Genomic DNA, 17,459 nt, shown 5'->3' with positions numbered 1-17,459 from the left:
ATGTGTGAAGGAAAGTATATAATTCCACATGTGTTAATTCATAGTTTTGATGCCTTCAGTGTGAATGTACAATTTTCATAGTCATGAAAATACAGAAAAATCCTTAAATGAGAAGGTGTGTCCAAACTTTTGGTCTGTACTGTATATATATATATATATATATATATATATATATATATATATATTATATATTTTTTTTTTCCCTTCGGGGGGCTCAATTTCAGCTATTGCTACGTCACTGTGATTTCTATCTACGTCACTGTGTATAGAATGTGTATAGGATAACAGAGTATAAGAAAGTTGTTATGGACGTGACTTAACTAACATTGTGCAGTGAGTCTGGTTTCCCTGTAGTGACAGATATTTCTTGTTGCTAAAACTGTGATTTTTTTTCATGTTAAATATTTTTTTAGACAACTCTCATTAGTGCGATTGTGGCGCCCCTGCGGGTCCAGTTGCCACAGAAGTACTGCATCTCAGCCAGAGGTGTGGTACCCCACTCTCAGGTAAGGAGGGAGCACTACCCGGGACCCACACACTCACATCCAACACTACACCACTTCATAAGGGAAGGTCAAGATTGCTCCTAAGAGAGAGCACAGGCCTGGTCCCTTTCAGGAGGGTGGAACTAAGTGGAGGAGCTGGGTGGAGGAAACAGTTCAGGGGAGCACAGACAGGAAGAGTATAAAAGCAAGGGTAGAAACATCTAGAAGGGTCCATTTTCCTGGCTCCAGTGCTTGGAGCAGGAGTTCAGTGGATAGTGAGGAGTGTGGCCCAGTCAGAGGGGCCCAGCAGTAGGAGAGTGAAGGGAGAAGACCGGAGCAGTGGGAAAGACTCCAGAAATAGAAGGGATCCTAGGGGCACGGCGAGTGCGGGAAGCCATCCGTGCGCCCGAATTCACGCTGACCATCGAGGGATCAAGGCCGCAGGAGGGGACTGGCCCCAGACTAGTGGAGTACTTTAAAGCTCAGCTAGCAAACCGGAGGTTGCGGTATCTTTAGGTGCCGTAGCCACAGTCCACACATAATCGCTGAAAAGGTGGCCATATAGGATAAGGGGACAGTCCAGACGTCGCCTGACGAGGCCCACGGCCACTGGCTCGGGACACTGTGTCTGAGGCGCAGGGCAGGAGGGCGAGAGCTAGCGCAGTGAGACGGCCTGGAGAGGTACACCGAAAAGGGTTCCGTTCAAGTGCTCCTAAGATATCTGAGAGTTGGCTGGATCACTTCCCAGGAGGACACAGGACGATGTGGGTGGTTACAAACCGGTAACTGTAACCTGGAGAACTTAACAACTGTGAGTAAAACCTGAAGACTGCACCCCGCTGTGTCCTTGACTTAATTGCTGCGTCACCTGCCCTGCACTACACTGTCCCTGCTGACAACATCTACCTCATCAAGTCCTATATACTGCCCTGGGGCATAGCTCTACCCGTGGAGAGCCGAACCATCTCTGCTGCGTCACCAACAGCCCCAGTGGATCTGCACCACAGCGGGGGCCCCATATAGCCACATACCACGGGTGGCGTCACGAACATTATCCCCAAATCTTTATTTCCCCAAATTGACTTTCACTGTTCTTTATTTGACCGCCCTGGGCCACGGACTGGGTCACTGCCACCGTGACTACCCCAATACAGAACCGGCCCGGCTACCGTGTACCCCAGGGGGCACGTCACGATCATACAACATACAATCCTCTGATTGCTCAGGTGATGCACTGTACTGCTGTAGTGCGGTGTATTATCCTTGCCTGTCAGTGTAATCCGAACGGCTCGATACACATGAGATAAGTGGTGGCTGAACAGTCATTTGGCAGACTGCTATCTCTTCCATCTCCCTATACACACAAATATTCCAGCTTTCCTGTGGTCTGTATGAGAGAGTCGCCTCCAGACTCCTCTAGCGGACGATTATCTACAGGAAGAACAAACGGATTAGCCTCTGAATTTCAGGATGAGAGATCCTTCTCTGCCCTGACATCATCTGTCGGGAGGCCCCCAAATACTTTATATAGTCGACCAAACCCCCCCCATGGGGTATGAGGAGCACTGAATATACATGCTTCTTAATAGCGGCACACAGTGTAGCCGCAGCGCAGCTCCTGCTGCTGCCGGAATCACCTGTGCCCGCTGTTTAAGGGCATAAATATTCAACCTCTCTCCATGGGCGTGGGGAGGGGTGAATATTCATGCCCTTTAATAGCGGGCACACGCGATCGCCCGGCAGCAGGAGCCGCACTGCTGCTACGCTGTGTGCCAGCTATTAAGGAGCATGAAGTCCCAGCGTGAGGAGCAGTGACTTCCGGCAGCTGATCTCCCCTTGTGAGCCTCGCATGGTAGTGACGCCATGCGCGGCTCACATGGCGAGATCAGTGCGGGCAGATAGGACGCAGCGCTGGAGGACAGAAGAAAGGTGAGTAGGAGTGTTTATTTTTTTATGTGAAGCATGATGGGGATTAGGGGGACCATGCATACCAAAATAAGGATGAGGGGGCGTACATAACAGGATAAAGGTGAGGGGGCCATACATACCAGGATAAGGCTGAGGGGGGCATACATAACAGGAAAAAGATGAGGGTGCCATACATACCAGGATAAGGATGAGGGGCCATACATACCAGGATAAGGATGAGGGGTGCCATGCATACCAGGATAGGGATGAGGTGTGCCATGCATACCAGGACAGGGATGAGAGGTGCCATGCATACCAGGACAGGGATGAGGGGTGCCATGCATACCAGGACAGGGATGAGGGGTGCCATGCATACCAGGATGGGGATTGCTGTGCCATTCATACCAGGATAGGGATTAGGGGTGCCATGCATACCAGGATAGGGATGAGGGGTGCCATGCATACCAGGATGGAGGGGTTCCATGCATACCAGTATAGGGATGAGGGGTGCCATGCATACCAGGACAGGGATGAAGGGTGCCATGCATACCAGGATAGGGATGAGGGGTGCCATGCATACCAGGATGGAGGGATGCCAGGCATACCAGGATGGGGATGGGGGCCACGTATAAAAGGAAGGGGGGGGCATATATACCAGGATGGGGGATATTGTCAGAATTGGGGGACATTACCCCTATACCAGTGTCATCAGAAGACCCCCTCCCCCTTAAAAGTGCATCGTGAACACATTTTTTGCTTAAATTTTTTTCTATTTTCCTACTCTAAAACCTAGGTGCGTCTTATGGTCTGGTGCGTCTTATAGTCCGAAAAATATGGTATTTATGGTAATTTATAAGCCTTCCCTGTCTTCAAGACTATCAGAGCAGTAGCACATCCCTCTGGCCTGCCCTTGTATCCTATTACAGGTACCTCCTTCTCTGCCTCCTGAGAGGCGGAGAAGGAGGTAATACAAGGGCGGGCCAGACGAGTGAAAGAGGCGTGTTTTTCTGGGCACAGCACCGCTCTTTCTCTTTTTTCCATACCCCGGGCGTCCCGGACGCCTGCAGCTTGCTTCACTTACTCTTTCCCGGTGAGGCGCCCCCTCACCTCGTCACTGCAGTCCTCAGGAGCGAGATCAGAGAGGCAGAGAAGGAGGTACCGGTAATAGGATACAAGGGCGGGCCAGAGGGATGTGCTACCGCTCTGATAGTCTTGGAGACTGGGAGAGCTGGGCTCGCAGGAAGAGCTGACCAATCCAAGCAGGCTTTGTATACAACAACCAGCCAATCACCGGTAAGGTTCATCACTTTAAAATTACCATACTGAAATCAAATCTGATTTTTTTTTAAATTTTTATTGCATGTGCGTTGGAAGAGGGGTAGTCTTATACAACGAGTATATCCCAAACTCTATATTTTAACTGGAAAAGTTGGGGGTCGCCTTATACACCCAGTCTTCTTATACTCCGGATAATACGGTAGTTATTTCTCATGTCACGTGTAATGAATATCTCCTGCAGTATTGCTAATGCCGATTCCAGTGTTGGTAAAGGAGACGAGAATTAGCGTCATGGAAGATGAGTCTATGAGAAACGTATTCAGCTGCCGACTCCGAGGAAGAAAGAGGAAAACTAAACACTGTAAAATAATAAATCTCCTCATATGTTTCCCCTTATTATCTCCAGTAATTGTATTATTACACAGGATTTTTATGATGCTACATCTGCTCATCATCTTCTCATTCAGATCCCTACAATATCAGATCCTCTCAGTGAAGATCTTCTATATAAGAGAATTTTCCTTATTGATCCATAAAAGATGGACATGGACAGAGACAAGATGGTGGAGAGGATATTACACCTCACCCTAGAGATCCTCTTCCGGCTTACTGGAGAGGTGAGAGATTCTGATGACGTCATATTACATCATTATCTATGGGAATAACAGATGGACAGAACTGGAGAGGTGAGGACTCTGGAAATGTCTGTAGTGAGATTTATTAATGTGTCTCTCCATAACCAGGATTACACAGTAGTGAAGAAGACCTCTAGTGAGCGCTGTCAGGACCCTGTGTCTGAGGGATGGGGAAGACCCCTGAGCCCAATCACGGGGCCTCCACCTCACCCCCTGATACATGAAGACATCAATGACCAGAAGATCCTAGAACTCGCCTACAAGATGATTGAGCTGCTGACTGGAGAGGTGACACTGCTGGGAATGCTGGGACATTATACAGTAACGCTATGGAGGGATCGAGGGGATGACGGTATCATTGTATGCGTCAGGTTCCTATAAGGTGTCAGGATGTCGCTGTCTATTTCTCCATGGAGGAGTGGGAGTATTTAGAAGGACACAAAGATCTGTACAAGGGCATCATGTTTGAGGTTCCCCAGCACCTCACATCACCAGGTAATAGGACTAAATACACACTGTCTATAATTATCTGTATGTAAAGAATGAATTCAGACCCTGTATGTGTTTCCTCCAGATCTATCCAGTAAGAGGACATCACCAGAGAGATGTCCCCGTCCTCTTCTTCCACAGGACTGTAAACAAGAAGATCCCAATGTTCCTCAGGATCATCAGGTAGATGGAGAGAAGGTGTCATGAGATCTCCCCTATGATGGGTAGACGGCTGTGAAGGTCTTGTGCTCAGTCTTGTTTTATCCACCAGTATTATATGTTTTATACTTGTGTAATGAGAACGGTGGAGATGGCAGGATTAGAGCTGATCATAGATGGGACTTCTCCATCTGTCTGTGACTTTTACAATATTTGTTTCAGGGTGAAGATCTGACCCATATTAATACTACAGAGACATATGTGAGGGGTGATGAGCGGTGTAAAGAGGAGATTCCTACATATGACTACCCAGGTGAGTAGTGACCACTAAATGCAGAGAAGTCACAGATTCTTCTCAGTCACCGGCTGTGGCTGCTTTATCGGTGGTGTAGTCCGGCCGTATCACAATCGTGTGATCACCATTTTGCCTCTAGATCACAAAATTCTTCTCCACCCAAAACTGTTCAAATGAATTTGGGCATTGAAAACCCCTTTTCTATAAAACTTACAACCTGGAGGATCCACCTACCCCCCTGGGATTAGTAGACGCTGACCCTTACCTGCCCAGATCTGTAAACTACAAAGCCAAATGACAGCGTACGTAGAATGTGCTGAAAACTTATAAAATCACTTGAAGAAAAACATTCTGATGGGCCTTTAACAGAAAGCGGAGGTTAATGATGCTGTTGGCTTCCTAGGACCCTGATATCTTATTGGATGAATCTACCTTCTCTCCCTTCTGTGTCGCTGAATGTGCTCATATGGTCCCTACAAGACCAGGTCCAGTCTTTCTGGCCAAACTACACTTTTATGATCAACAATATTAAATGTGCAGTGAGGGCCAAGTGTGAATTTCTGTACAATAACCACAGAGTTTCCCTTTATCCTGACTTTTTAATTTCTTTTAAAACTGACTAACTTCAAGCAGGATTGCAAAAAAACATTACACCTGTGCCATGATATCTCTCTAAGCTGTGCGTGGCTGATGGCTGTAATATACATCTATTCACGCCTCCAGGAGATGTGGTGGCATGGCTCGAGCCCTGGTTTCATGGATTCACTCCACGTCATGAATTCCATTATTTTTTTGATCCTAAGGAATTCCGATTCCTGCACAATCTCTCCTGAAATGGGGGCACTGATACTTTCTCTACTCTTCTGCTCAGAACTCATAGTAGCTCCAATGGTCCACCATAAATGAGTGCAACTCCGGTTTAGTGTTGGATTTCTCCCTTCATACATACATTTGTGTTGGGGATGTAACACATATTTTTATTGTTATATTTTTTTTACATGTTCATTCTGTATGATAGTTTATTTGGGGTCGGATCGGCCTGCCTCACCTATGTGAGTCTTTAACTACCTAGTAGTTACAGTTATAGACTGAAGTTTTTTTTTACTGAAGAAGACTGTTCAGCTTGATCGTTTCAGTCGGTGTTATTATCTGTAGTCACAGTTTTGCCCATTACCCTTTAATCCTTCCTTATGGATCTGGACTTACACAGAGACCCCTAGGCTTGGGCCATAGTGTTACTTGCTGTTCTGTGGAGTGAGATGGGAAGAAGAATAGTCAGGTAGCCAGAACCAGGAGGGAAGAGAAAGTACAAAATCAGACTACGCAAAAATAGTCAGTAAACGGGCCGGGGTCACAACAGGAAACAAATACACAAGCTGGGAGCTGATCACAGAGGACTGGACCAGAGGAGAACAAGGCTGGATCTGGCAGCTTCCGGCAATATGCTTCCAGCTTTAGTAGGGTGCGGTGCTTTCCAATTGCCAGAAGTAGGGAGCAGGTTACTTCAGCTGGACAGCACACACACCCATACCGCCAGACTGGATGGTACTACTGGTTCCATGCAAACTAATCTAAGTGCCTGGACAGAGCCTGTGCCGCCCAGAACTTTTGGTCCCGTCGTCTTCTCAATCACCAGCGCCGCCTGCAGAATAAATAGGACAGCACCTGGTGACAGAAGCAGACGTCGCCGGAGCAGATCCCAGGGGATATGGGACACACCACACCATACAAAATGTCAGAAAATCAGAGCAGTAGAAATTCTCATATATTGACTCCATTTTGAAAATTATGACCCTCAATGAATTAATCTTTAGAAGTTGTCACTACTTTGACTCCACAGTCACTTTCCGAAAATTAGGACACAGTACAAATAGGCCATTTTATTGCCCAACACATAGCGCCCAGATTGTGCTCCAGGAGACACACACACTGTAAATTAAGTGGGTTCTTCTCACTGTAGTAATGCCAAATACATGGATGATAAATGTGGTTTGGGCGCACTGCAAGGCTCAGAAGAGAGGGGGAGATCTGACTGTGGGAGAGCGGATATTGCTGGATTGGTTTATGGAAGCCATGTTGCTTTTCAAGAGACTTTGAGCCACTAATAATGTGAAAATCTCTGTTTTTCCACTGACAGATGATGGACCTGAGTGGGGACTTGTTTTTTGTGAGATGAGTAGAAGTTTTTATTGGTGTTATTTTTGCCTACATAACATTGTTTGGCTTTTTATTCCATATTTGAGAGACTGAATGAACAAATAGTTGAATACCACACTCCACTGGTTCATCCTATGAGGTTTTCTATTACACTGTGAACTGTCATTGTCTTGGTGAATAATTCAATATTTTTTTTACATGAGTTGCTATTTTACAGTTTAAGTAGAAATGTTAAAAAATATATAATTCAAGGATATTTTATTCAAAAATAATTATTGGTTTTATCCTTGGCAGATGACTGTACCAGGAGATCAGACGGACAGCTGACATCTTCAATTTTTAAATCAGATGATCTTGAGATCCCAGAGGATACAATTGAAGTGAATGCAATTACTTCAGATCTACCATCATCCCTTCACAGGAAAGATCTGTCATCTGATCCTTTGAAACAGGTCCTGTCTTCTGATTCATTACCGACTACTAAGGAAAATCAAAGTCACAAAATAAGCATTAAAAAACAAACTACTCCTAATGAAAAGAAGCCATTTTCACGTTCAGAATGTGGAAATAGTTTTCTTAAGCATCAAAACATTCACACAGCGGAGAAAAGATTTTTTTGTTTCAAGTGTGGGAAATGTTTTAATCAGAAATCAAATCTTGTTAATCACCAGAGAAGTCACACAAAGAAGAAGCCATTTTCTTGTTCAGAATGTGGAAAATGTTTTATAGAGAAATCAAGGTTTATCAGACATCAGATAACTCACACAGGGGAGAAGCCTTTTTCATGCTCAGAATGTGGGAAATGTTTTAACCAGAAAGCGCATCTTGATAACCACCGGATAACCCACACAGGAGAGAAGCCATTTTCTTGTTCAGAATGTGGAAAATGTTTTACATTGAAATCAAGTTTTATCAGACATCAGAGAACTCACACAGGGGAGAAGCCTTTTTCCTGTTTTGAATGTGAGAAATGTTTTAACCAGAAATCAAATTTGGTCAATCACCAGAGAACTCACACAGGGGAGAAGCCTTTTTCCTGTTCAGAATGTGGGAAATGTTTTAACCAGAAATTAGATTTGGTCTATCACCAGAGAACTCACACAGGGGAGAGGCCTTTTTCCTGTTCAGAATGTGGGAAATGTTTTAACCAGAACTCAGATTTGCTTAAGCACCAGAGAACTCACACAGGGGAAAAGCCTTTTTCCTGTTCAGAATGTGGGAAATGTTTTAACCGTAAAGCAATTCTTGATAGCCACCAGAGAACCCACACAGGGGAGAAGCCTTTTTCCTGTTTTGAATCTGAGAAATGTTTTAACCAGAAATCAAATTTGGTCAATCACCAGAGAACCCACACAGGGGAGAAGCCTTTTTCCTGTTTAGAATGTGGAAAATGTTTTAACCAGAAATCAGGTTTGGTTAAGCACAAGAGAACTCACACAGGGGAGAAACCTTTTTCCTGTTCAGAATGTGGAAAATGTTTTAACCGTAAAGCAATTCTTGATAGCCACCAGAGAACCCACACAGGGGAGAAGCCTTTTTCCTGTTTAGAATGTGGAAAATGTTTTAACCAGAAATCAAATCTGGTTAAGCACCAGAGAACTCACACAGGGGAGAAGCCTTTTTCCTGTTCAGAATGTGGGAAATGTTTTAACCAGAAATCAGATGTTGTTATACACCAGAGAACCCACACAGGGGAGAAGCCTTTTTCCTGTTCAGAATGTGGAAAATGTTTTAACCAGAAATCAAATCTGGTTAAGCACCAGAGAACTCACACAGGGGAGAAGCCTTTTTCCTGTTCAGAATGTGGGAAATGTTTTAACCAGAAATCAGATGTTGTTATACACCAGAGAACCCACACAGGGGAGAAGCCTTTTTCCTGTTCAGAATGTGGAAAATGTTTTAACCAGAAATCAAATCTGGTTAAGCACCAGAGAACTCACACAGGGGAGAAGCCTTTTTCCTGTTCAGAATGTGGGAAATGTTTTAACCAGAAATCAGATGTTGTTATACACCAGAGAACCCACACAGGGGAGAAGCCTTTTTCCTGTTCAGAATGTGGAAAATGTTTTGTGAAGAAATTCTCACTTCTTAGTCACCAAAGTACTCACACAGGCGAAAAGCCATTTTCATGTTCTTAATGTGGGAAATGTTTTACACAGAAATAAACTCTTAATAAACTTAAGAGAAGTCACGCAGGGAAGAAGCCTATTTCAATTCTAACCGAAAACTGTATCTTCTTAAAGGGGTTTTCCACTTCTATTAGTACAACGCCTTCTCATTCCTCATGTTTGGCCTTGTTAAAATAAAAACACTCATACAAACCTCCCGTTGTGGCGCCGTTCCATTGGTGTCACAACTCGCGTTTCTGGGGCTCACATAAGGTTATTACATCACACAATCCTGCTCCCAATCAACGCCGCCTTCGGACATATTGAAAATCAACAGGAAAGACATGGCTTGGACATAGAAATGAGAGCACTCTCTTCAGACCGTGTTCCTGGGGGAATAATAAGCAATTTCCAGCCTTAAACATAACGTCCGATATGGGAAAGAAAGACGAGATCGGAGGTTAATCTGAGGTCCTCCACCTCGGTCAGCATGTCTGATATGCAGTGTTTCTTATCGAAAGTCTTATCATCCTGCTCTGGAGCCATTACTGCCTCATCTCAGCTTGGAAAAAGAAGCAATATTAACCCTCATGATGCCAGACATCTCAAGCCTGTAAGTCCTGCACTAACTTCTCTCTTAATGTAGGCCTCACAAGAAAACATCTCCACAAATCTCCCTGTATTCTCACCAAAGCCCACATACTGAGCAGTGCTTGCTGCACAGGAAAATATACTCCCCCCAGCCACAGGGATTTTAATATGGGGAAAGCCATAATTGATTTGTATTTCATATTGCGTCTATCCCTACTAAACAAGAGATAGAGCAATATATACAAAGGCTGAAGACCACGTACAAAACTGAAATACGTCCCCTCACTTCTAGCCTATCACAGCTTACTGACAAGGTACAGAGATAAGAGGATGATGTTGTACAAGTTGTGGCCATCAAAATGCTCAGAAACAAACACTGGATCTTCACAGCCAGCAAATAAACAGTCTCTTTAATATCATTGATGACCAAGAAAATCACAATAATATCCTGAAATCATCAATAGGCCGACACAGATCACTGCCGCATACTATTGTAGAAACACTGTCTGACACGGAGAGGATGTAGGTGTTTAAGATCTCCATCTATTCCAACATTTTGACTTTGGCAAACTTATATCTCCCTAATTGTGACCTAATTAAGACATGATGTCAATACTTAAACAAACTAAAGCATTTTCTGTAGGACCTTATCATCATTGAAGGTGACTTTCATTTTGTCTTGGATCCTTCTTTAGAGGCATTCCTGGGCTGGAGTCACCAATCGAAATCACCCAAAAGCTTTGCTAAACGTGCTCCGGTCTTTCCAACTGGTCGATGTATGGAAGATACAACATCCAGACGTAAAGGATTATACGTATTATTCTCCTATACTCAATATGCATAGCCGTAGAGACTTTTCATTAAATTGCCATCACTTGCTTACATGGCAACCTACATCTCTGATAGGGATTGCTATATGGTCAGATCATGCTCCTGTATATTGTAATCTGACTATACCTGACTCCACCAAGGCTTCAACTGTGGGAACTTAAATGATTATCCGCTGAAAGACTCACTCTGTGTCTCAGACCTTCTTGAGACTACACTGTGTTCCAAATTATTATGCAAACAATATTTTCTCAGATTTCCCAAATTACCTATATGAATTGCAGTCATTATAATTTTCCAGTCAAATAGCTATTAGAGTACAATTGAAAGGTTTTTGTACAAACTGCCTATGATAACAGGATATTTTTTAAAAAATAAAAAACTCAAACTGCACTCAAAATGCATGTTCCAAATTATTATGCACAGCAGAGTTTTCAACCTTTTCATTTTAATAAAGAACAAAAAAATGGTCATTTTTGAAATTATAAGCATTAGCAGGTTATTAGAAACTGAAATCAAACAGTTTTCAACTCAAAACTTTATTCTAGGTGATGTTACATTTGCACATAGCACCGCTTGTTCGAAAGGAGCTTCTGAACTCTCTCGTCCATTGAATTTGTCAGGTTTTGGATGGTTTCTGCTTCCAATTATTTTGCATGAGGACAGAATACCCTCCCAGAGCTGTTGCTTAGATGTAAACTGCCTCCTGCCATCATAGACACTCCTTTTGATGATGCTCCAGAGGTTCTCAATGGGGTTGAGGTCAGGGGAGCATGGGTGCCACACCATAAGTTTGTCCCCTTTTATGCCCATAGCAGCCAGAGATGCAGATGTGTTATGTGCAGCATGAGACGGGGCATTATCATGCATGAAATGATCTCGATGGTCCAGATGGATGGAGTGGAGGATGGTTGGTTGATGGACACCCCATGCAAACACGGCTACGGCGCTAACAAGGAGAAGGTGGAGTAATGTTTTGGGCTGGAATCATGGGGAGAGAGATTGTCGGCCCTTTTAGGATCCCTGAAGGGGTAAAGATGAACTCCATAATGTATGTTGAGTTTCTCAAACAGCACTTCCTTCCATGGTTCAAGAAGAAGAACCGTGCATTCCGCAGCAAGATCATTTTCATGCATGATAATGCCCCGTCTCATGCTGCACATAACACATCTGCATCTCTGGCTGCTATGGGCATAAAAGGGGACAAACTTATGGTGTGGTACCCATGCTCCCCAGACCTCAACCCTATTGAGAACCTCTTGAGCATCATCAAAAGGCGTGTCTATGATGGCTGGAGGCAGTTCACATCTAAGCAACAGCTCTGGGAGGGTATTCTGTCATCATGCAAAACAATTGGAAGCAGAAACCATCCAAAACCTGACAAATTCAATGGACGAGAGAGTTCAGAAGCTCCATTCGAACAAGCGGTCCTATGTGCAAATGTAACATCACCTAGAATAAAGTTTTGAGTTGAAAACTGTTTGATTTCAGTTTGTAATAACCTGCTAATGCCTATAATTTCAAAAATGAACATTTTTTTTGTTCTTTATTAAAATGAAAAGGTTCAAAACTCTGCTGTGCATAATAATTTGGAACATGCATTTTGAGTGCAGTTTGAGTTTTTTATTTTTTAAAAATATACTGTTATCATAGGCACTTTGTACAAAAACCTTTCAATTGTACTCTAATAGTTATTTGACTGGCAAATTACAATGACTGCAATTCATATAGGTAATTTGGGAAATCTGAGAAAATATTATTTGCATAATAATTTGGAACACAGTGTAAGTGAGCTGTCATTTATTCATAAGACGTTCTATTCTTCAGAGCTGAGACTGTAAAATAAAAAGTGAAGAATAAAATATCTGATGACTGTTCTGTCACTGTGAGTAAGAAACAGATAATAAAATTAAAGGAAAAAATAACTGAAGGGAGAACCCTGCAGGTTTATTGTCCTTCTATAGCTGTATGGTGGCAGGATGGTGACACTGCTGGAGTCCTGGTGAGGATCTGTGTAGCATCGGCGTCTCTGCCCCTTGCTAGGCAGAGACACCATCCCTCTAACCTCCCCGCTCCTGGCGCGGCGTCCTCTAGCGCTTCTCTCCCAACTGCTTCCGGCACGCGCTCCTTCCCCGGCTGTGTGCTTAGGGCGCGCGCTCGCGCACTTCCCCTCTCTTAAAGGGACCGCGCACGCCGTCCTAAGGAGTCCCCGGCCAATTGCCAGAGGACCTCCCATATATAAGGCACCTCCTCCAAAATGGAGGAGCCCGAGCAAAGTTGTTTGCACTGTGTCTGATCTGTGCTTCAGCCCTGAGGTCCCGCTGCTAGCCTGACTCCTCTTCCTGCCTGCCAGCCTATTATCTGCCCGTTACCTGCCAGCCTGCTCACCTGGAGTGCTCACCTGTTATCTGCCGGTTACCTGCCTTGGCTATCTGTCCGCTCACCTGGGAGCATCCGCCTGCCTTGTCTGTCAGACCGCTCACCTCGGAGCGCCCACCAGTTACCTGCCAGTTACCTGCCTCGTCTGTCTGGCCGCTCACCTGGGAGCACCCGCCTGTTACCTGCCTCGTCTGTCTGTCCGCTCACCTGGGAGCGCCCACCTGTTACCTGCCAATTACCTGCCTCGTCTGTCTGCCCGCTCACCTGGGAGCGCCCACCTGTTACCTGCCAGTTACCTGCCTCGTCTGTCTGCCGGCTCACCTGGGAGCACCCACCAGTTACCTGCCAGTTACCCGCCTCATCTGTCTGCCCGCTCACCTGGGAGCACCTGCCTGTTTCCTGCCAGCCTGCCTGGAGACCCTGCCGTCACTTGCTGTGACCACCTTCCTGGTAAACCTAAAGACTGCTGCTTGCTCTGCTTTCTTGAACTGTGACCACCTGTCTGCTACCAGAGACTTCCGCCTGCTTGCCGTGTCCATCCGCCATACCGGTCAGTCCCAGCCATCTGACCCGTGGGAGCCACCTGCTCTCTTACAAGGTCGTCCCCAGAGTAGCACCTGGTCCCTCAGCCCGGATCCTCCCTGGTCACAGTGTCGTTAGCTGCCGTACGACCAGGGTTGGTTCGGGTGGATAGTTAGTCACGCCCCTCTGGGTCCCTCCTTGCACCTCAGCACAGAGGTTCCACCACCCGGACCCATAACAATCTGCATGATATTAATTTCTGTTGACTTTTTATTGCCAACATATTCTGCAGTGATGTACATATAGTCCCTGCCCACAATGCGGTACACATGAGGGACAATTTCATATTAAGCCAAGTAACCTATGATGTCAGTTTGTTTTTGCAGTATGAGTGAAAATGGAGAACCCAGAGGAAATTCATGCAAACACGGGGAGAACATACAAACTCCTTGAAGATGTTGTCCTTTTTATTTACATTATATCCCTACCCTAAACTCATTAAAGTGGTTGTCCAGCTCCTTCTTAACAGCTAAACTGACCATCATAAAATAAACAACTACTTACCACCTGGATCAGCGCTTTTCAACCATCAGGAGAGATCTCTGCAGTGGCTTAACTAGAGTCCGATTGGCCCCATGCAAAATTTGGACCTTACCTTCTGTAAGCGTTCTAGAACCTACAAAAACATATATATTCGCCCCCCCCCATGTAATAATGTCCCCCATCCTGTCTCCTTCCTGTAATAATTTTCCTCATCCTGGTCCTTGCCTGTAATAATGTCCTCCGTCCTGGCCCCTTCAAGTAATAATGTTCCCCTCCTGACCCCTTCCTGAATTATTGTCCCCTGTCCTGGGCCCATTCCTGTATTAATGCCCCTCTATCCGATAACAATGTACCCCTTACTGTGCCCTTTCCTGGCAAAATATTCCCCATACTGTGTTCCTTTCTGATATAATGTCTCCCAACTTTGACCACTTCCTGGTATAAAGTCCTCCATCCTTGGCCCCTTCCAGTAATAATGTCCCCTTCCTGAAACCTTCCAGTAATAATGTTCCCCTCTTGGCTTCTTCCTGTGATAATGCCCCACTTCATCCTGGGCCCCATCCTATAACAATTTCCCACATCCTTGGCCCCTTCCTGATATATAGCTCCCCATCCTGAGTCCCTTCCAGTAATAATGTCCCCCTCCTGGCTTCTCCCTGTAATAATGCCCCTCTCCATCCTGGGCCCCATCTTAGAACAATTTCCCACTTCCTGGTCCCCATCCTGCTATATAGCCCCCCATTCTAGGCCCCTTCCAGTAATAATTTGTTCTCCAGTACATTTAAAAAAAAAAAAAAACATTAATTCTTACCTTCCCGCTGCCACAATGTGCGGCATCCTCTTTTATAGCTGGTGCAAAAGCCAGCAGCTGACTTTGATGAGCCTGCATGAGTAGCGCAAGACGTCATTTCCATGTGCTGCCCATGACGGGCAAGCCAAGGTCAGCTGCCAGCCTCTGATTGGCCGGCAGCATGTATTGAAGTGCAGGGAATCAGTGGGTCTCTGCGCCACAGTACATTTCATCTGAATGTGCATCCGAGGATGTACATCCAGGTGGAATAAGCGCTGGCGTAGGTGACGTCCCCCACATGAGCCTGATTGCCGTCGCCCACTCTTGTGATGTGATCATTACGCCCCTTCCTCCCCGCTGCCAATGGCTGCTGATTGGCTGCAGTGGTCATAAGACATGTCATGTGAAAGCTGGCAGACACAGCCCTGTGATTGGAGGAACCATGTTGGTCCGGGAGGTGTGAAGATTTTTTTTTTTAATTTTCAAAATGGCCAGTAAAGCTATTGGCCATTAGTGGAAAGCCCCTTTAAGAATCACTTTTAAATCAGGTGATAACTCCTTTAAAGTGAGTGTTTGCTTTTAAAACTAATAATTTTGAAACTTTATTTAACAAAACTCAGAGTCTCCTGGTTTTACTGTATAGTTATGGTATTTCAGTAATAAGATTTCTCCATAATTTCAAAATAATGCGACATCGTAAAATCATATAATATTCAACCTAATAAAGAAAAAACTGTGCTCCCCAATTTTAGAAGGCAGGGGTGTACCGGAGCAGACGTCGCATAAATGCAATGATTTTGTGCCTCTACACCTGTTCGGTGTACCGTTACAAATGGACCATTGATCCTAAACTTTCTGAGTCAAGGTCTCATATTTACAAGGTGCTTATTGGCAATCTGAGCCGGCGAATGGCTCTGTGTCCGTATATTCGCTATATACTGCCCGCAATATCTTGTAGAAAGCTCACAGTGTCTAAAAATGTATAAATAGTTCTCTTTGGAGAATTTAATTAGATCCATTCATACCTTACCTTATAATGAGGACTTAAAGGGCTTTTATAACTAAGTAAAACAAGCTTAACGGGACTGTCCAGGACTTATATATTAATGACCGATTTTAGGATAAGTCATCAACAGGGTGGGACTGGGCTGGCGGGGTACCCTCCTGCAGAGGAGAGGGGGAGAAGAGAATGAAGAAAAAAAAAACCTGCGGTTTTAAGGGGCACGGGCCCTTTAAAAGCGCAGGCACAGTGTATGCAGGGACGCGCGCACGCGGCGCTCATTACCTGAACCGCCGCGACACACGTCCCAGTGAAGCAGCTGAAACTGCGCGTCTCCCTTCCCCGGCCAGCATATGATGTCATCGTCATGCGCCTGCTGTGAAGGAGGCGCGCAACTCAGCCGCCGGAGAAGAAGGACACCGCACGGGAGCGCAGGAAGGTAAGAGGTGTCTGTGTCTGTGTGTGTGTCTGTGTGTGTGTCTGTGTGTATATGAGTGGATGCAGAATGGGATGGGCCGCTGGCTGGACACACAAGGGGGGGCCCGCTGGACACACAAGGGGGGACCCTGGCTGGACACACAAGGGGGGGCCCGCCTGGACACACAAGAGGGGCCTTGCTGGACACACAAGGGGGAGCCCTGGCTGGACACACAAGGGGGAACCCTGGCTGGACACACAAGGGGGAGCCCTGGCTGGACACACAAGGGGGGAGCTGGCTGGACACACAAGAGTGAACCCTGACTGGACACACAAGGGGGGAACCCTGGCTTGACACACAAGGGGGGGAGCCTGGCTGGACACATAAGGGGGAGCCTGGCTGGACACATGGGAAAGGGGGGCAGGATGGCTATATGGGGGGCAGGCTGGACACACAAGGGGGGGCCCGGCTGGACACACAAGAGGGGCCTTGATGGACACACAAGGGGGAGCCCTGGCTGGACACACAAGGGGGAACCCTGGCTGGACACACAAGGGGGAGCCCTGGTTGGACACACAAGGGGGGAGCTGGCTGGACACACAAGAGGGAACCCTGGCTGGACACACAAGGGGGGAACCCTGGCTGGACACACAAGGGGGGGAGTCTGGCTGGACACATAAGGAGGAGCCTGGCTGGACACATGGGAAAGGGGGGGCAGGATGGCTATATGGGGGTGCAGGCTGGACACATGGAGGCCAGGATGGATATGTGGGGGGGATGGATATATGGGGGGGCCGGATATATGGGGGGCGGGGCAGGCTGGACACATGATGGCCAGGATGGATATGTGAGGGGGCAGGCTGGACACATGAGG

At 46.0% G+C, this 17,459-nt stretch overlaps 1 protein-coding gene across 1 annotated transcript; it reads left to right on the top strand.

The window, feature by feature from the left end:
- Positions 1 to 4,418: 4,418 nt before the first annotated feature.
- LOC141191456 (uncharacterized) lies at positions 4,419 to 11,188 on the top strand. The gene is made up of 5 exons (XM_073661346.1): positions 4,419 to 4,594; positions 4,678 to 4,801; positions 4,881 to 4,978; positions 5,177 to 5,267; positions 7,701 to 11,188. The coding sequence occupies exons 1-5, from the start codon at positions 4,571 to 4,573 to the stop codon at positions 9,542 to 9,544; spliced, it is 2,181 nt and encodes a 726-aa protein (XP_073517447.1). The 5' UTR covers positions 4,419 to 4,570; the 3' UTR covers positions 9,545 to 11,188.
- The last annotated feature ends 6,271 nt before the right edge of the window (positions 11,189 to 17,459 follow it).

The sequence above is a fragment of the Phyllobates terribilis genome, unplaced genomic scaffold, assembly GCF_046119375.1.
Source record: "Phyllobates terribilis strain yellow unplaced genomic scaffold, ASM4611937v1 Scaffold_46__1_contigs__length_10046794, whole genome shotgun sequence".
Lineage (NCBI taxonomy): Eukaryota > Metazoa > Chordata > Amphibia > Anura > Dendrobatidae > Phyllobates > Phyllobates terribilis.
This window is presented reverse-complemented; position numbering and strand designations above follow the sequence as displayed.

Excerpts from the sequence above, each read along its gene's own strand:
- LOC141191456 (XM_073661346.1), top strand. The coding sequence starts at position 4,571 with ATGATTGAGCTGCTGACTGGAGAG. Across the intron at positions 4,802-4,880 it reads CCAGCACCTCACATCACCAG|ATCTATCCAGTAAGAGGACA; the intron begins GTAATAGGACTA and ends TGTTTCCTCCAG. Across the intron at positions 4,979-5,176 it reads ATGTTCCTCAGGATCATCAG|GGTGAAGATCTGACCCATAT; the intron begins GTAGATGGAGAG and ends TATTTGTTTCAG.